Here is a 19,842-nt window from a genome sequence, read left to right as displayed (position 1 = left end):
AATGCCTAGTTTCTGCCATGCTAGTTTCCAATTTTCCCAACATTTTTTGTCAAATAGTGAATTATCATCCCAAAAGGTGGGGTCTTTGGGTTTCTCAAATACTAGATTACAATAATCATTGACTATTTTACCCTGTGAACCTAACCTATTCCACTGATCTATTTCTCGATTTCTTAGCCAGTATCAAATGGTTTTGATGACTGCTGCTTTAAAATAGCTTTAGATCTGGTACAGCTAGGTCACCTTCATTTGCTTTTGTTTTTCATTAATTCCCTTGAAGTTCTTGACCTTTTGTTCTTCCATATGAATTTTGTTTTTATTTTTTCTAGGTCAGTAAAATAGTTTCTTGGGAGTTTGATTGGTATAGCACTAAAATAAGTAGATTAGTTTTGGTAGTATTGTCATCTTTATTATATTCGCTCGAGGTATCCAAGAACACTTGATATTTTTTCAGTAGCTTAGATCTGACTTTATTTGTGTGGAAAGTGTTTTGTAGTTTTGCTCATATAGTTCCTGACTTTCCCTTGGCAGATAGATTCCCAAACATTTTATCCTATCCACAGTTATTTTAAATGGAATTTCTCTTTGTATCTCTTGCTGTTGGATTTTGTTAGTGAGGTATAAATCTGATGATTTATGGGATTTATTTTGTATCCTGAAACTTTGCTAAAATTGTGGATTATTTCTAATAGTTTTTAGTTGATTCTCTAAGGTTCTCTAAGTATACCATCATATCTGCAAAGAGTGATAATTTGGTTTTCTTATTACCTACTCTAATTCTTTTATCTCTTTTTCTTCACTTATTGCCAAAGCTTGCATTTCTAACACAATACTGAATAGTAATGGTGAGGGTGGGCAACCTTGTTTTAGCCCTGTTCTTATAGGTAATGATTCCAGTTTATCCCCAATACATATGATGCTTGCTGATGGTTTTAAATCGATGCCACTTACTATATTAAAGAAAAGTCCATTTATTCCTATACTCTCTAGTGTTTTTAATAGGAATGGGTGAGTTTCTCAAATGCTTTTTCTGCATTTATTGAGATGATCATATGGTTTTTGTTAATTTGGTTATTGATATAATCAACTATGCTAATAGTTTTCCTAATATTGAACCAGCCCTGCATTCCTGGTATAAATCCTACTTGGTCATGGTGGATTATCCTGGGGATGATTTTCTGTAATCTCTTTGTTAATATCTTAAGATTTTTTCATAAATATTCATTAGGGAGATTGGTCTATAATTTTCTTTCTCTGTTTTCAACCTACATGGTTTAGGTGTCAGTACCATGTCTGTGTCATAAAAGGAATTTGGTAGAACACCTTCATTCCTTATTTTTTCAAATAGTTTATATAGCATTGGAGTTAATTGTTCTTTAAATGTGTGGTAGAATTCACATGTAAATTCATCTGGTCTTGGGGATTTTTTTTTTAGAGAGTTGATCAATAGATTGTTCTATTTCTTTTTCTAAAATGGGACAATTTAAGTAATTTATTCCTCTTCTGTTAATCTGGGCAATCTATATTTTTGTAGGTATTCTTCCATTTCGCTTAGGTTTTCAAATTTATTAGCATAAAGTTAGACAAAATAACTCCTAATTATTGCTCTAATTTCCTCTTCATTGATGGAAAATTCTTCCTTTTCATTTTTGAGACTAACAATTTCATTTTCCTCTTTCCTTTTTCTAGTCAAATTACCTAAAAAGTTTATCTATTGTGTTAGTTTTTTCATAAAACCAACTCAGTTTTATTTATTAATTCAGCATTTTTTTAAACTTTCAATTTTATTAATTTCTCCTTTTATTTTTAGAATTTTAAGTTTGGTATTTGATTGGAGGTTTTTAATTTGTTCTTTTTCTAGTTTTTTTTAGTTGCAAGCCCTATTCATTGACCTTCTCTTTCTCTATTTTATGCAAGTAAGCATCCAGAGATGTAAAATTTCCCCTTATTACCACTTTGGTTGCAACCCACAAATTTTGGCATGTTGTCTCATTATTGTCACTCTCTTGGATGAAATTACTGATTATATCTATGATTTGCTGTTTCACCCATTCATGCTTTAGGATAAGATTATTTAGTTTCCAATTACTTTTTGGTGTATTTTTTCCTGGCCTTTTATTGAATGTAATTTTCAGTGCATCATGATCTGAAAAAAATGCATTTACTATTTCTGCCTTTCTGTATTTAATTTTTAGGTCTTTATGCCCTAAGATATGGTCAATTTTTATGTAGGTTCCATGAACTGCTGAGAAGAAAGTGTACTCCTTTCTGTCTCCATTCAATTTTCTCCAAAGATATATCATACCTGACTTTTCTAGTATTCTATTTACCTTTTTAATGTCTTTCTTATTAATTTTGTGGTTGATTTATCTAGTTCTGAGAGAGCAAAGTTGAGACCTCCCACTATTATAGTTCTGCTACCTATTTCTTCTTGCAGCTCTGTTAACTTCTTCTTTAGGAATATATGTTTACTACTGCTATTGCTTCATTATCTATGGTACCCTTTCGTAAGATATAGTTTCCTTCTTTATCTCTTTTAATTACATCAATTTTTGCTTTGGCTTGATCTGAGATCAGGATGGCTATCCCTGCTTTTTTTTTTTTTTTACTTCACCTGAAGCATAATAGATTTTGCTTCAGCCTTTTTACCTTTACTCTATATATATCACTCTGCTTTAAATGTGTTTCTTGTAAACAATATATTGTAGAATTCTGGCTTTTAATACAGTTTGCTATCTGCTTACCTTTTATGGGAAAGTTCACCCCTTTCACATTTATAGTTAAAACTAATAATTCTTTATTTCCTGCCATCTTATTAACCCAAATTATATTTTTCTCTTTCCTTTTCTCCTTTCCCTCCTCCCCAGTATTTTACTTATAAATACTACTTGCCCTCAAGCACCCCCCCACCCTTTACAATCCATCCTTTTTTCTTATACCTTTCCCCTACTATTTCTGTTTTCCCTTCTATTTAGCTTACTCCTTCCCTTTTCTCCTTTCCCCTCCCACCTTTCTATAAGGTGAGAGAAGTTGCTCAATGAAACTAAATATGTCTAATATTTTCTCTTTGAGACAAATCTGTTGAGAGTAAGATTCACACAATGTTCATCTCCTTCTTTTCTTTCCCTCAATTATAATAGGTTTTCTTTGCCTTTTCCTGCTTTCCCCTTTTTCCAGTACAATCCCCTTTTCCACCTCTAGTTTCTTTTTCATAATATAACAATAAAATCAAATTATACATACATTCTCTATGTATAACATACATATAACAGAATATATGTTCTCAGGAGTTCTTTTCTCTTTACCTTTTTATGCTTCTCTTGAGTTCTATATTTGGAGGTCAAATTTTTTGTTTAGCTCTGTCTTTTCATCAAAAATAAATGGAATTCACCTGTTTAACCGAATGTCCATCTTCTTCCCTGAAAGAAAATGCTCAGTTTAGCTGGGTAATTTATTCTTGGCTGCATTCCAAGTTCCTTCACCTTTCAGAATATCAGATTCCAGGCCTTTAGACCCTTTAAGATAGAAACTGCTAGGTCCTGGGTAATCCTTATTGTGTTTCCTTGGAATTTGAATTTTTTTTTCCCGGCAGCTTGTAATATTTTTTCTTGATCCGATAGTTCTGAAATTTAGTCACGATATTCTTTGGTGTTTTAATTTTGGGTCTCTTTCAGGAGACATTCAGTGAATTCTTTCAATGGCTATTTTACCTTCTGATTCTGTGACATGCTGGCAGTTCTTTTTGATGATTTCCTGAAAAATAGCATCTAGGCTCTTTTTTTCATCATGGTTTTCAGGGAGTCCAATAATCCTTAGATTGTTTCTCCTAGATATATTTCCAGGAAAGTTGTTTTCCCAGTTAGATATCCTACATTTTTTTCTATTTTTTCATTTTTTTTGGATTTCCTTGACTGATTCTTGGTGTCTCATTGAGTCATTCATTTCCATTTGTTCAATTCTGAATTTTAGTAAATTATTTTCATTTACTTTTTTTTTTTTTTACTTCTTTTTGTATTTATTCAATTGAATTTTTAATGAGTTGTTTTGTTCTATGGAATTCCCTCCCCTCCCCCCATTTCACAAATTCTCTTTTGTAAGGAGTTATTTTCTTTTTCCATTTAACAAATTCTGTTTTTCTGGGAGTGGTTTTCTTTTTTCATTTTGTGAAATTTATTTTTTAATGAGTTATATGTTTTTTCCATTTCACTAAGTCTGTAAGAGGCTCTGGACCTGAACCTCCTGGAGTGAGTTAAAGACTCCTTTGTGTCAGGACCCACCCTAACCCAGGATTCCTGGATTATCACGCTAGCAATGCTGACATGGCAGAGCCTGGCCGGGGGCGGGGGAGGCACAGAAAGGATGGGTTCCTCCTTCGGGAGGGATTGGGGAGGAGTCTCTACCCCGATTGATGAACAACAGGTGGAGGGAAAAGAACTATAAAAAGAACAGACACGGGATGGTTGGGAGGGGGGGAGGGAGGGAAGACACCGCTGACTTGTAACATCAATAAACATCACTGTGTTCTATCTACCTCGGCTCTCTGTCTGGTGATTCCCTCCTCCCGTCTCCACAAGGAGGGCCAGAGACGTCCGAAGCCCCGTCCGGCTCGGGGAAGCTGGAAGAGGCAGTCACTGTTGAGGTCTCCTGCGACTGGTCCTGGCCCCCAACACTAAGTCTATTTTGTGTTGCCTTTTCCAACCCCTCTTGCCAAGTTTTCATTTCCTTTCCCCATTTTTATTCTAGCTCTTTTTAAAGATCCTTTTTAATTTCTTCTAGAAAAGCCTTGTGTGATGGGGAGCAATTTATATCACCTTTTGGGACTTCATCTGGAGACAATCTGCTTTTAGTCTCTTCAGGGTTTGAAATCTGTTCTTCTCTTTTCACCATAAAAACGATCTACGGTCAGAATTCTTTTTGCTTTTTTATTAATTTTTTTTTTTTTAATGTTGGAGATCTGTTTTTAGGGCAAGGGGGGTTGTTTAAGTTTCCTCTATAAGTAGCAACTGTATCATCCGTCTGTGCTGGCTCACTCTTGGGGATGGGTGGGTGTGGCCAGAGCCCATGAGATTCTGGGATTCAGGATTCACTATTTACCTTTTGTGTTTGCATTGGATGTTTTATAACTTCTCTGCTGGTCTTCTGGCTTGCAATCAGGGCAGATTCACCAACACTGCCTTTTTGAGTGTTCATCTAAATGCACAGTAAAATCAGGGAAGTATATCTTCTTCATCCACTTGGTTTTTCCCATTTAGCTGGACAGGCCAAACTCATATGAATAATTACAAATATCTTCCAGAGACTCCAGTGTTCTGAAGCTTGATCAGGAGAATATTGTCCACAGATTGAAGCATTTTTTCCTTTTCCAACACTGGTTCTTTTTTGTTTCAACTCCATGAACTTCACGCCTCCTTAAGAATAAACTGATCACTTGAAATCTTATCACTATGTAGAATGACTCAGTTTTTGATACTCAATACTTTTTTAGCTCTGTCATTTGCCTCTTCTTTCTAATTGGATGGTAGAGCAATAAACCCCTCCAAAACCTTTCCTTTATAAAGGGCTCAGAGTTTTCTAGGTAAATCTCTGCTTTTCATCAGTTCCCTGTGATGCCTTATTCTCCTCCATTCTTCCCTATCACTTTTCATTTTCCTTTTGTGAATTATCTTCCCTCATTAGATTGTAAGCTCCTTCAAGGCAGAGACAGTATTTTTGCCCTTATTTGTGTCCCAAGTGCTTAGCATAATACATGGCATGTAATAGGTATTTAATAAAAGTGTATTGAACACTTTTCACAGGGAATCCCCTTTCCAACCAGTTTTAGTAAAGTTCAAAATTTTTTTTTATGTATACCTTTGAAGTCTCCTCCTTCTTCAAATATATTGTATTTTATTATCTTAAAGTTCTCATAATTGTGGCATCTTCAGTATAGATCCCTAGTCTGGCTGCTTTTCCTGTCTTAGTTCTTGTAATACAATTTTCTCCTCCTCTATAAAATCTTTAGGAATTATGACTAGGGCCTAAGGGCGGGTAGTTCTACCATCTCTGATGGAAAAAAAATGAATTTAAATGATTACTGCAAATATTTTCTATTTTTCTTCTATTTGTAGCCCTCCTCCAATATTTGTTCTTGAATGTCCTTGACATGATTTTGTTTTGTTATTAAAATTGATTTTATCCTTCACTGCTTCTTTCTGCTTTATATGATAGTTATAATTATCCATCATCTTCATAAAAATTAACACATGAGTTTATATTTGATTTTAGTGTTGTCTTTGCTAGCTAGCTTTCTTTATTTGGGAAGTAGATCAGATGTCTACCAATTGTGATACTTTCTCAGTTCTTTTGTTCTTAAAACTTAAAATTCCAGGTAAGATTTAAGCTGGGTCTGATGTTATTTCTGTTGTCTATTTTCTCCGTTTTTAAAATTTTTCAATTATTTGTTTAAATAAATCAGGTTTAAATAATTCCAATTGTATATTATACCCTTTTCACATTATCATTCTTATTTTTTTTCCTAATTTTGATTTTGGTTCTGCCAAGGCAATGTTCTGATTGTGTATAGACAACTGACTCAGGGTTTACTTCCATATCAACAATAGTTCTTTTTTCTGAGTGTTAAAAATTTAATCTATTTCATTCATTTTGGTGTTTAGGCCCACTATATCTAGTACTTGGTACTTCTTTTCTCTACATGCATATATGAACATGTGGAGTCATGGAGATTCTATATGACCTACACATTTTGGACTCTGCACTCTCTTTGTTTGGAAACCATGCATGGCAAATATTTCTGGCTATTCACACATTTTCCTATCATTTGAGCTTACCAATTATCAAAGGATATTGTTGATCTGACTTAAAAGGTCTTATTAAGTTTTTTCTAGAATTTCTTTACCATTTCATTCTTGATGATTGATGTGGATGATGATAGGATGTTCATTACGGTACTTTGAAAATAGTTATCATTAATGCTATAAAGATGATGATAAACATTTTAGAAAGTTGTTGCTTTATCATTTTGCAGCTGTAACCAACTCTTCATGATACTATTTAGGGTTTTCTTGACAGAGATACGGTATGTTTTAGCTCTTGAAACAATATGTCCGTTGGACTGTGATCTCACATTTCAAAGAGCAACAGTCAAAAGAAAAGGTACGAAGTTCTAAAAATATTTTGATAGTTATCTTCTTTTCCCTTTCCTGCCAGTACTGCTTATCATTGCAAAATCAGAAGAGGGTTACATAGGCTTCTATTTTGTATTTTTACCTTGTTTCATGTGTTGCGATGGTAGAAGAATTTATTATAATGCAAAAACTTATGGTCATAAACTTATTCTTCATTGACACAGCATTTGAGATTGAAAGAGGCAAAGTCACTTCTATGCTAAAATGAGACATATAAATAGAACTTTTTGGAACTTCTCCATTTCACAGTAACCAAGATAATTTTACTGAAATATAGGTCTGAGCATGTCACCCTTACTCAAAAGACAAACAAACAAAACAATGGCTCCCTAGTACTTGCAAGATAAAATATAAACTCCTCAGTTTGGTATTTTAAATGATTTATAAATAGGGCTCTTCCCTTTTTTTTTTCTAGTCTTCTTACACATTTCCTATCTATAGCATTTACAATTCAATCATAATGGTTTTGCTGCTGTTTTTTCACTGATAACGTTTTCTCTCTAGGATTATCTCCTATTTTATATTGTCTGCACATCTCATATGTACACATTTATACATGTATTTCTACATGTAGTTATATACATGGTCATATATAGAGTTGTCTCCCCAATTAAAATATAAGCTCCTTGATAGGTGGGACAATACTTTTGCCTTTGTTGGTATCTCAAGCTCCTAAAGCAGTAGGATATGTACAGATGGATCACTAATTTGTTGAAAGAGACCACAATTAATATAATATTAAATGAGTTAAAATAAGAAAAAAAATGTCATATGCAAATAGCAAAACTCTAACCTGATATGTTTAATAAGTTGCAAAAAAAAAAAAAAAGGAATTGAATAGAAGAAAGGACATTGGCAATGAATATAATTATTTCATATAAAATTTTAGCTGGTATAAATCCATTTACTATAATGAGGAAATCAATATGGCTAAAACAATTACAATTAGTAAGCTCTCAAACTATATGTCACAGGGAAAGATACAGTAATCAAGGTTAATGACAGTTTAGACAATAAATCAGGTTGTAAAAATCTTATGAAGAAAGTCGGTGCAAGATTCTGAGAAATATCAGTTTATAACATAATGATAAATAATGGAAGGAAAATCTAATTTTAAAAAAGCTTGATGAGAAATCCAACTAAACACTGTTATTTTGAAGATGTTTAAAGATGAAACTGGAAGGAGGACAACAAACAAAAAGTGGAAAATATTTGTAAAGGTTTTTATAACCAATTATTTTCACCATTCAGGACAATGAAGCTATCATATTGAGATTTTGACAAAGCGTAAGATGTGTTTCTTGGAGAGAAACAAAATGGCAATATAGAAAATAAAAGTGGGAAAAACATTTGGATTATATTCTTGACCTACACCACAAATAAGAATTCTAAATTGGAGGTAATTTTTGAAGATATCAACAAGAAATAAGATAGTATGACTAAGAAAATCACTACCAACCTACATGCCTACTTTTACATAAACAAAAAGTTTTATGAGAATAATTTGCAAATTAAATGCATTAATTTAGTTTACTTCATTTAATTCATTGTTAATGTGAGTTTAGAAAACAATAAGCAGGATCCTGAACATTGCATTCCACAGAAGAATATGTTTTTGCCATAACAAATGATATATGTATGAAAACAATACAGGTTCAACTATGCCAATTATCAACTATAGACCATAAAAATTGGTTCAGTAGAGCACAACACATCAAAACACCATAAGATTCTATGAAAGACATAAAAGAGATCACCTTATTAAACAATTTTCTTATTAGTAATATGTACTGAAGCAGGAAATAAGGACATTTATGTTCACCAAATGTCTTAACTATATTACATATACAAAGTCTAATTTGAGGAGGATATGAGTTCTGCCGAATACTTGTATTTGTAGATGATATTGTGCTGATTACATCAATCCTGAAATGTTTCTACTAAAAGAGATCCATAGTACCTCAAATAATTTTAGCTTAACTCTCTACAGAGAAAAATCAAGTGGATCAAGAATACCTATAATCCAAAGTATTATAACACTGAATAGACAATTTCTAATGCTAGTCCAAAGGGGTGTGTGTGTGTGTGTGTGTATGTATCTTGGATCGTCACTGAAATTGAACAAAGTTCTTTTGAAGATCTCAGACATCTATCTAAAGCAAAGAAAAAAATATACTGGATGCTGTACATAAAAATCTATTTTTTAAAGAAGTGAGATGGAGAATTATTCTAACATAATGGTAGATATGTATTCTAATGTAATGGTAGATATGTACAATCTAAAGAATTATGAAGAAATAATATAAAGAATATTGTCAAAGGAATGTATAATAAAAAAAGAAGATAAACTTATTAGAGGCAAGAGTAACGGATAGTCAAAGGATATTCCAGGTGCTACCCTAATGTCCTAAATTAGCCATGTTGAGAAATTACAGAAGGACTTTGTCATAAATTTGTGGGGTAACGTGAACAAGAGCTATAAAGAATGGGGAAACAAGAATACAGAAATTTTTTAAAAAAGATCTTTAAAGAAAATATCTATATTGATTATATCACAGATCTATTGTTTAACTAATCTATTTTTGGGTTGGATGGTTGCAGCAGCAAAATATTGGTTTTTAGATAATAGTCACATAAGTCACAGGTCACAGATTTGGAGATGTCAATTTTAGATTTATAAGATATAATCAGATTATAAAATTTATGACTTAAACATTATAGAGTTCAATACTTCCCAACACTATAATCCAAATTTTACAGACAAGGAAACTAAGTCCCAGAAAAGTTAGATGGCTTCCCCATTTCTTGTAAGAGTACATGTCTGAGATGAGATTTGAACTCAATCCTTCCTGACTCCAAATCCAGTGCTGTAGTTTCCATTTACCACTTTCATCATCTGGAACTTATTTTTATCAAGGACATTTTTAAGTTTGAGTAAACAAGTCTCCTCATATGTAACAACCCACTTGCATTTTGGGACAATTTACAATATTGTGATTTATGTCTTTACAAGAACTCTAATTTTCCAAGCCAGTAAGTCAATCCCTGCAATTAAAGTTAATTGTTTTGAATGTTTACATCAAGTGAAAGCCAGGAACAAACACCTTTACATTAACAAAGCAGCATGTTCTGGGAATGTCTAAGATGTCCTAAGACTTATCATTTGACTGTGCACTTTAAAAAATGAAATGACAAACACTTGCAAAGTGGCTACTATAAAGAAAGGTTTAGATAGATAACAGTAAAATAGTATAGCTTATAGAGACAGACTTTTTGCTGCCTAAAATTATTTTAGAACATACAATTAAGGAATATCTTTAATAGATACAACAAAAGCACAAATTTTGAAAATTATGAAAGGATACATATATTTTTTCTCTTTCTCTCAAAGGAAGAAATAAACAAAATATTAAATGGGAAGACTAAACTCCACTCTAACCATTTCTTAATTACGTGTTCACTTGTAGCTTTAGGTCTCAGTATCATTCTCATTTTTGGTATTTTGCAAGTGACATCTTTGTAGGGAAGGCAGTGTGGCATGATATAAGAGAAAGATCACTAGGCTTATCAAGGTTTTTTTTAAGTTGTTCTTTTTTAAGTTGGTGTTAATGTTGCTAACAAAGAATACAGTTATTATCATACAATTATTATCATACTGGATGGAACCTGAGTAAACTACTATATAGTTTTCATTTAGAGTTGTATTGCTAACTCTTTAGCCCCTAGGTGATATTTAGTACAATGTAAGGGTTCAGTCACCATGCATAAAATGATTACAACACTATATTCTCACACCTTGATAAGGTGAGAACACATTTCAGCCAATCAATCAAATTCTTTAAATTAAAAATTATATGTCTTTGAAAGATTAGATTAACTAACATGACATTATACAGAAAAAACATTACAGATTGCTTGAGAAACATTGGTTATACCCCATGGGTCATTTACAAAATATTTAGTCAAATTTGGAAATGAAATATGAACGTAGAGCAAACCAAGAGAAAGAAATTCTGGCCAAATGCCTGAGGAAGAGTCTTTTAGAAAGGGAGGAGATCATCTTGGCCTTGATATCACTACCTTCCTTGTCTGCAAGACAAGTGAGTTTTTATGGATTTAATGGATTTTGGATTTCTCACGTTCCCATCTATGTCTTAGAATTTCCCATTGCTAGGAGCTAAGAGTAGACTAGAGATGATGAGGAAAAGCTCTACAAAGACCACATCATGAAATCTCAAGCAAAGCAATAAATAACTCCATGACTTTTAGCAAGCAAGAGCTGTGAATTATTCTTTTGCTACATATGATGTTTAAGCCTGAGCCTACTTTCCCCCAAACTATGTATATACTGTTGAGAGATTGTGTAATATGCTTTACTTAAGTCATGGGAGGGTACTTTTTACTGTAGTAAATGGTTATTTATAAAAGCTGAGTGATGAAACAATTGATATAATAGTAATCAATGAAGGGACACACATTGATTGGGTTTCATAAGCTATAAAATTAGAATGACAATCCTCTGCTCCTCAGCACTACCTCTAGAATGTTAGGGTGCCATAGTAGCTATACTCTGGAAACCTTTACATACCAGGATGATTTGGACAGTAATTTCAGAGCCTCTTAATCAATTCATCTCTGGCAAATATTACTCACATCCCTTTAGGCAAATTACTTAATCTCTTTGGACCTCAATTTAATCATTTTCAAAATGGGGTACTTGTACTTTCTATCTGATGAGGTTGTTATATAGAAGTTGTGAATTGTAAAGGGGTATATGAAAATGGGTTACTATTATTATTACCAATAATTAAATGGAATTAAATGGTTTAAATGTTACTGTGATGTTTGTAATTTTTTTTCCTAAGACTGAAAATGCAAGAGGTGTGACTCATGAACAAATAACATGTGATTTTATTGTCATATCTGGCACAACAATCATTTGCAATATCACTACCCTTTGGGATCTTTCATTCAACCATATCCTTTGCTAAATTAATGGCTTTTTCTAATCTCTCCTGAGTGACCAACGAATTTTAATAGAAGCAATGAGTCTTGAGTTGTCAGTATCAATGGCTTCTTCCTATTCAACTTTGACCTCTTCTCCAGATGTCCTTACTTATGACAGAAACATTTTTGCTTATTCCTTCTCATTTATTAAGCACTTGTGCTTAATATATATAATATATAATAATCTGTGCTAGGTATTATGTTAGGAATACAAGCAACAAAAAAGAGTCAATAGTATAACTCTAAATGAGCACTACACAACAGCTTATTTAAAATTAACTAATATGTCTGTCAGTTTTATTCCAAATTTATAACTTTAAAAGAAAAAAATATTGTCCTAAATCAATATTGCTTTAGCTAGATGAAAACTAATAACTTCAAAACAGAAGAATAATCACAACTTTGTCAATTGTCTCATTAAATTAGAAAAGCTTATATGTTAAACTATTTTGAATATAATAAATTGTTAATTTAAAAAAAGTTTTGCACATTATAAACTAATGTTTTACAGTATTTCATCATTAAAAAGCAAATTAATTTTTAGGTATATTTACAATATCTTAGAGGCTTGAAGTCTTCCAACTTTATGCTTTTATGATTTTAAAACCTCACAATTTTGGGGCAGTTAGGTGGCACAATGGATAGAGCACCAATTCTGAAGTCAGGAAGACTGGAGTTCAAATCTGGTCTCAGACACTTAACACTTCCTATACGTGTTACCCCTGGGCAAGTCACTTAACCCCAATTGCCTCAGCAAAAAATCCCCCCCACCAAAAAAAAAACTCACAATTTTACAATTATTGCATGTGAAATGTGAATGGAACAAATACAGTAGAATAGAGAATATGCATCTCAGTATTAGATGACTAGATTTCTGAAAAATAGAAGTCATTTAAAATAATAGTCATATAAAGCAGTGCATGTATCTTTTTTTGTGGAATAATGGAAATTACTGCTATCTATTGAGAAATTATATGGCATTTAATCTTGCATATGAAGTGTCTTCAGGAAGAAAAGATACAATAATGTTTATCATTCATGTGCACATGACAGAAGAAAAAGAAATTTGAGACATAAAAGGAACAAAAATTAATGTAGGGAAAAAAAGGATGACAGACAGGCAATAGGAAAAGGAAGCAAACAAGTGGACATCCAACATGGGAGTACCAAAAGAGAAGACTAAATGCTTCTGATTTCTATTCACTCTTTCCAATTAGCCAGAGTCCCATGCAGAACAGTATTATGATTAATACCCAGTAGATGCCCAGCATAGTACCTGGCACATAGTACACACTTAATAAATGTTTATTGATCGATTGATTAGATGACAGTGATTGCAAAAGGTCCTTGTGAGAGTGCATAAGGAAAGGAATCTTTGGAAAAAGAAGGAAGAAATATTTCATTCTGTAGGGACTTAGATAAGTTTCTTGTATTGTATAGTTTCCCCACTGTATCTGGGACGATCAGCAGTCATTGTGACCCATGTCTTGCCACTGGACTCTGGAGTAAAGAGTGAAGATAATGGCTCTGTACAGTTCTGCCTCACTTAAATTTGATTCACTTACACATGAAGACATTACTCTCCTGATATTATTGGTCCCCTTTGAGAAGGAAGGATGAACAAAAAAAAAAAAAAAAAAAAAAAAAACTGTTTTCATATTTATGAGCCTGGGAGAAGTCCCTTAAAATTCAGGTCCTTTATAAAAAGAGAGGGTCTCTAATATCTCCTGAAATTTTACCAGAGACTAATTTTAGTGGACTAACCAGTAAATGCTGACAGGCAGTTGAGGGACCTATCCAAAATTAACACCTTAGAATAAATTAGCAGGTAAATCACATAGCTTTTTTTTTTTTTTTTAAGTAAGTACACTGAAGGAGTGCTATGTTTGATAAAGGGAATAGAAAAAAAGGATTATGAAGTAATTTTGAAATACTTTATAATAGGGTAAGGCAGACCTAGATGGTGGCTAAAGTGAGAAGATGTTAGAGAGAGGCAAATAAGAGGGCACTGGACTCCTAGGCCAGGGACAGAAATGATAAAGCATTTCATGAAAGAAGGATGGAGAGGAAGTGGAGAGATAGACATCGAGATCTATTTGGCCAATGTAATTTTTCCCAGTGATAGCCATGTCTTCCCTTCCATCCAGCAGCTATACACAATCATCATTAACCCTTCCTTATTAGTATCATTTTCCCTAGAACGATAGTTCACAAAGTGTAGTCCTGGAACCCCAGAGGTCCATGTGGTCAAAAATCTTTTCTTTTTTTTGTTAAGTTTTTACTCTTGTCTTTTGGTTTAATAATTATTTTCACAATGATACTAAGATATTTTGATTTTCAACATGGTAAACACTGATAGATAAATGATCTGGAGTTGGCTTGAACCAGCTCTCATTTGCAAAATATTAGCTTTCAGGGTGAGGATCTACACTCCAGAAGTCTACAAGTATTATATTTCATGGTTTGACTTACTTATTTTATTGTCTGTCTAATAAAGTGATGGAAAAGCTATCAAATGTAAATTAAATATAAAAATGTGTTGAAAGTACATTTTTGAAGATAGAATTAGTTATCAAACATTTGCTAACATAAAAAATATAGATTGTATTAAAAAAAAACCTCTTTGTTAATGGGATATCCTCAATAAAGTTTAAAAATATAAAGGGATCCTGAAAACAAAAAGTATGAGAGAATGGCTGACCTAGTGTGATAAAGTGAGACTGAGAGCAAGAGAGTTGGTCATATATATGGAAAACCAGGGAATAGGATCAGGAACAGGTATATACAGCACAAAGAATGTTTGCTACGAGAGAATATATGCTGTGTGCTATTCCACATATAAGTAGCTGAACAGAATAATAACTAGATTTTTCTGCTGATTGAATCTTTGAAGATACTAAGGAATTTAGAATGATGCAAAGTATAACTTCCCATTTACTTAGCTATGTGAGACACCTGTCACTAAGACTTCCTACGCATTAGTTTCTGATTAACTGCTGGGAATAATATAAATCATTGGTGATTAACTATAGATTTGGGTCTGTCCTGGGATTTGTCTATCTGAGCAATCATCTCTATTCTGAATTCTTCTCTAAATAATCAAGATCCAACTGAGGTCTTTTACAGCATGCATTGGCTTTCCTCTCTACATACTTGGCAACAAGCCATTCTTGACAATGGCTTTATTCATGTCATAGACTTCACCATCAGAAGTATATTCCTTCCATGAAAAAGTTCAAGGGTGCCTTAAACTGTTTAGGAATAATGGTGATCCAGAGATCCAAGATTTACCAACCCTTTGTATTCTTGGAGGAGACTATAATTGAATGAAAAAGTGGGAAAATCAGAGGGTCCAATCCCCTTATTTCACACAAGAGGAATCTGAGGACCAGTGTCTTAGGGAAGTATCTTGCCTTAAGTCAGACAGGTAGCAAGTGACAGAGCTGGAATCTGAACCCAGGTTATCTTCTGACTGCAAAGCTCAAGAACACTTTCCATCATAGCATATTGCCCTCCTCTCAAAACTATTAAATGTCCTTCGTGATGCTATGAAGAAGAAAGATAATTTATATAAATGTGATTCAAAATCTGATAATCATACCAAATATTTTATATGTTTAACACTATTAAATTCTAGCTTCATGTTAAATTGATAGATTAAGGCAATTCAAGAAGTCAAAATAATTTCAAGGAAAACCACAAATCATACGCAAAAATGTAAAACATTCTCTGAATCTTTAGGTGGATGAGTGTCTTATAATAGGAATCAATAATATGTTCGATTTAACTGAACAATTACTATTAGCACTTTTTCCCTTTTCAAATTATTTTTCATTACTTTGTATATATTTTGTATGTAAATATTGCATTATATTCCCTCTCTAGAATGTAAGCTCCTTGAAGGGTAGATATTATCTTACATTACACTACATCACAGAATATTTATGATAAGAAATGAGAAAATATATCATGTACAATTTATGAAGAACAAAAGTTTTATGATAGCATAAAGGAGAAAAATACTTTCCTCTAGGGAGCTACAAGAAGACGTAAAATGGAAGAAGTTAGCAACTAGTCAACTTTATCTGTAGTATAAGCTGAAAGAAGTTGAATGAGGGAGTAAAGGGAGATAAAATTTAAATGGAAAACTGAAGACAAAACATAATCCTGGCATAGAATGTCAGGATAATACATTTAGAATTTTTCCTTTTAAAAGATTATTCTTACATCTTTCTGTACTTTGTGCTTATTAGATGCTAAATATATATTTACTGAATTGAATTTTCACCTCTGAAATTAAATAAGAAAATGGAGATGGAGAAAAAAAAAACTGACTTAAGTCATAGTGTAAGTTATAGGATAAATGCTATATTCTAGTTAATGTGGGCTTAAGTTTAGAGGCTTTAGAAAATCTCCCTCTGGGTAAACTCTGAAGCTGTGATTTTGAATCTAGTTGATTAACTGGACAGGGAACTTTAAATAAGAGTATAGGATGAAAAACTGTTTGAGGATGGAAATAATTTTTGATGTATCAGAAAGACATAAAAATAGAGAAAAGGATGTATACCTTAAGAAAAATGTGAAGATTACACATATGGATTTTGAACAGTTAGGCTGTGGGAAGAGATAAAGTAATTAATAGAAAAATAATATATAGACAGAATAAAATATAATCACAAATAACAAAAATAATAATCTTAGGAGATGAATGAGGAAGCAAAATGAAGAAAGGGGAAAAAAAGTAAAAAGTAATGAGAAGCAGGAGAACCATGATAATGTAGAATCAAGAAAGTCAAATAATTAGTATTTTCAAGAAGGAGAAAGTAGTCAACAATCTGAAGCACAATTCAATTTAAAATATTTCTACAATACATCAAAACAAGGTGGCAGTTAATAAGTGGATTTCAAAGCCATCAGTTTCATTCCCCTCCTGGTTCTGATTCTAATCTTAAAGACTTTTGTATCATGCCCTAGAACTATTAAGTTAGAAGAGTAATTGATACCTGCTTTGTAAATCATCCATATTCAGTTCTCCTACATAATGGGTGCCTGATGACACTGTTAGGATTCTTGCATTATGGCTTGAAGAGCCTGTCTGCTTGAGGATATCCAAGAGAAGATTTGTCAACAAGAAGTGCCCCAAATAGTTCACACCAAATTGTTCCTCAAATCCATCTGTAGTCTTTCTCTGAGGAATCATCATAACTCCAGCTGGAAAGCAAAAATCATACAGGAAGAAGTTACTCAAACAAATATAAGAAAGCAATCTTAGATGTATTGCATAATAGAAGGTGAGTAAAGATGGAGCCTGAGAGACCTGAATTCCAGTCCCAGCTCAATTCTTAGATATTTGGCCACAGGTATTTTCCTCTTCTAAAAAACATGGTGAATTAGGTGAACATCCGGTCCCTTCTGGCTTTAAAAAAAAAAAAAAAATGTGCTTCTCTAATTCTCTTAAAAATTAAAAGAATTTGAGTCTGAAAGAATCACAATCAAAATGATCTTGAGTTACATAAACCTTCTTTAGCTTTGAATTCAAATCTGACTTCAGACACTAGCTGCGTAATTTTGGGCAAATCAATTAACCCAGTGTGTCTCACTTGTAAAATAATCTGATGAAGAAAGTGGCAAACTATTCCAGTAACTTTGCCAAAACAACCACAAATAGAATCACAAAGAGTCAGACATGACTGAAACAAATGAACATCAAAAAATATGTGAATTCTTCCTACTACACATTTACTTGTGCTGCTCCTTGGACAAAATTATCCTTTGCTTACTGAACCAATTCTTGCTTCCCTGCTTGCTGAAAATCCCACTACCCCATGAAATATGCCCCTATAATCTAATGTTTTAGGATTAACTGCATACTCTTAATTTTTACAGTATACTTTCACCTCCCAGACATGTGGGGAGTTGAATATCTGAATTGGGGAATTTTGATAAGGAATGCCAGTTGAGATGCCCAGATGCAGCCCCAAGAGATAAGGAACCAGCACACACCCAGTGAATGCAGAAGTAGTGGGGTAGGGAAGCTGCTAGCTGCAGGCACTTACAGGAAGGTAGAGTTCTTAGTTTGGAGTTCCACACCAGAGGGGAGAACTAAAGGACCTGGGCTCAGAGGCACCATCCCCCATATCCCAGGACTAAAGATAATTACACTAACAATATACTCTAGAATGAGCAGGCATAGAAGAAAAAACTCAACTATAGAAAATACTTCGGGAATAGTAAAGACCAAGATTCATCTTCAGAGGAAGATACTGAAATATAAAAAGCCTCTCCTACCCCAAAGAGTAACATTAAATGTTCACTTGTCCAAAAAAAAGAAATAAATAAAAACTTTAAAATCAAATGGGAAAAGTTGAGGAAAAACTAAAAACTAAAAACAAAAACAAAAACTAAGACCAATTCAAGAGAAATGAGAAGATCATGAAAAGAAAGTTAACCAAGTAGAAAAGGAGATCCAGAATCTTAAGGAAGAATATAATTCCTTGAAAACTAGAATTGGGCAAAGGGAAGCCAACATAGTTATAAGAAACCAAGAAATCATAAAACAAAATAAAAAGAATGAAAAAATAGAAGATAATGTGAGATATATCATAAGAAAAACAGATGATCTAGAGAACAGAGCAAGAAGAGAAAACACAAGAAAAAATGGACACCTGAAAGCTGCAATCAAAACAAATACAATTTGATACAATAATACAAGGAATAATGAAAGAAAATTGTCCTGAATTATTAGAACAAGAGGAGAAAATAGAAATAGAAAAAATGTACCTATCACCACCTGAAAGAGATGCTGTGAAAAGCTCCAGAAACATCATAGCCAAATTTCAAAATTCCCAGATCAAGGAGAAATATTACAAGAAACAAGAAAAAACAAATAATTCAAATATGGTGGAGCTACAATTAGAAACACACAGCATCTAGCAGTGGCTATATTAAAAAACCACAAGTCTCGGAATACTATATATTGAAGAGGAAAAGAACTTGGAATGTGACCAAAAATATCATACCCAGCAAAGTTAAGTATAATCCTAAGGCTTTTTTTTTTTTAAAAGGATGTTCAATGAATTGCCACTATCAAGATTTTGTTGCAAAAAAGACCTGAACTCAATAGAAAACAACATATAAGATCCAGGAGAAATACAAGGTAAATAACAAAGAGCAATTTTAAGGGACTCAATAAGGAGAACTGTTTATGTTTTATATAGAGAAATATAAATCAGAATCTAAGATTGTCTTTAGTAAATTGGTAGTTTAAAAGAAAGATTGGAGCATATAGCTTAGTATGATGTGATTCTAAAAAGTTAAACCATGTAGGAAAAGATAAAATTATACAAATGAAGTACAAGAGCAAGAACTGACATAAAAGAATCAGATGGGGGAAGAAGGCTGGTAGTTCTGGAATGCTACTCACATTGGGAAAGATAAAGAGAGAACAATACATATATATCTAGAAGGTTATAAAAATCTTCTTTTTTTTTTTTTTTTTTTAATTTTTAATTTAATAATTACATTATATTGACACTCATTTCTGTTCCGATTTTTTTCCCCTCCCTCCCTCCACCCCCTCCCCTAGATGGCAAGCAGTCCTTTATATGTTGGATATGTTGCAGTATATCCTAGATACAATATATGTTTGCAG

At 32.8% G+C, this 19,842-nt stretch overlaps 1 protein-coding gene across 1 annotated transcript in view; it reads right to left on the bottom strand.

The window, feature by feature from the left end:
* DHRSX (dehydrogenase/reductase X-linked) overlaps positions 1–19,842 on the bottom strand; it is a 431,936-nt gene that overhangs the window by 94,849 nt on the left and 317,245 nt on the right. The window contains exon 5 of the mRNA XM_051984589.1: positions 17,195–17,402. Coding sequence (XP_051840549.1) covers positions 17,195–17,402 — 208 coding nt within the window. The remainder of the gene's footprint in view (positions 1–17,194; positions 17,403–19,842) is intronic.

Source organism: Antechinus flavipes, chromosome 3, assembly GCF_016432865.1.
Source record: "Antechinus flavipes isolate AdamAnt ecotype Samford, QLD, Australia chromosome 3, AdamAnt_v2, whole genome shotgun sequence".
NCBI lineage: Eukaryota > Metazoa > Chordata > Mammalia > Dasyuromorphia > Dasyuridae > Antechinus > Antechinus flavipes.
This window is presented reverse-complemented; position numbering and strand designations above follow the sequence as displayed.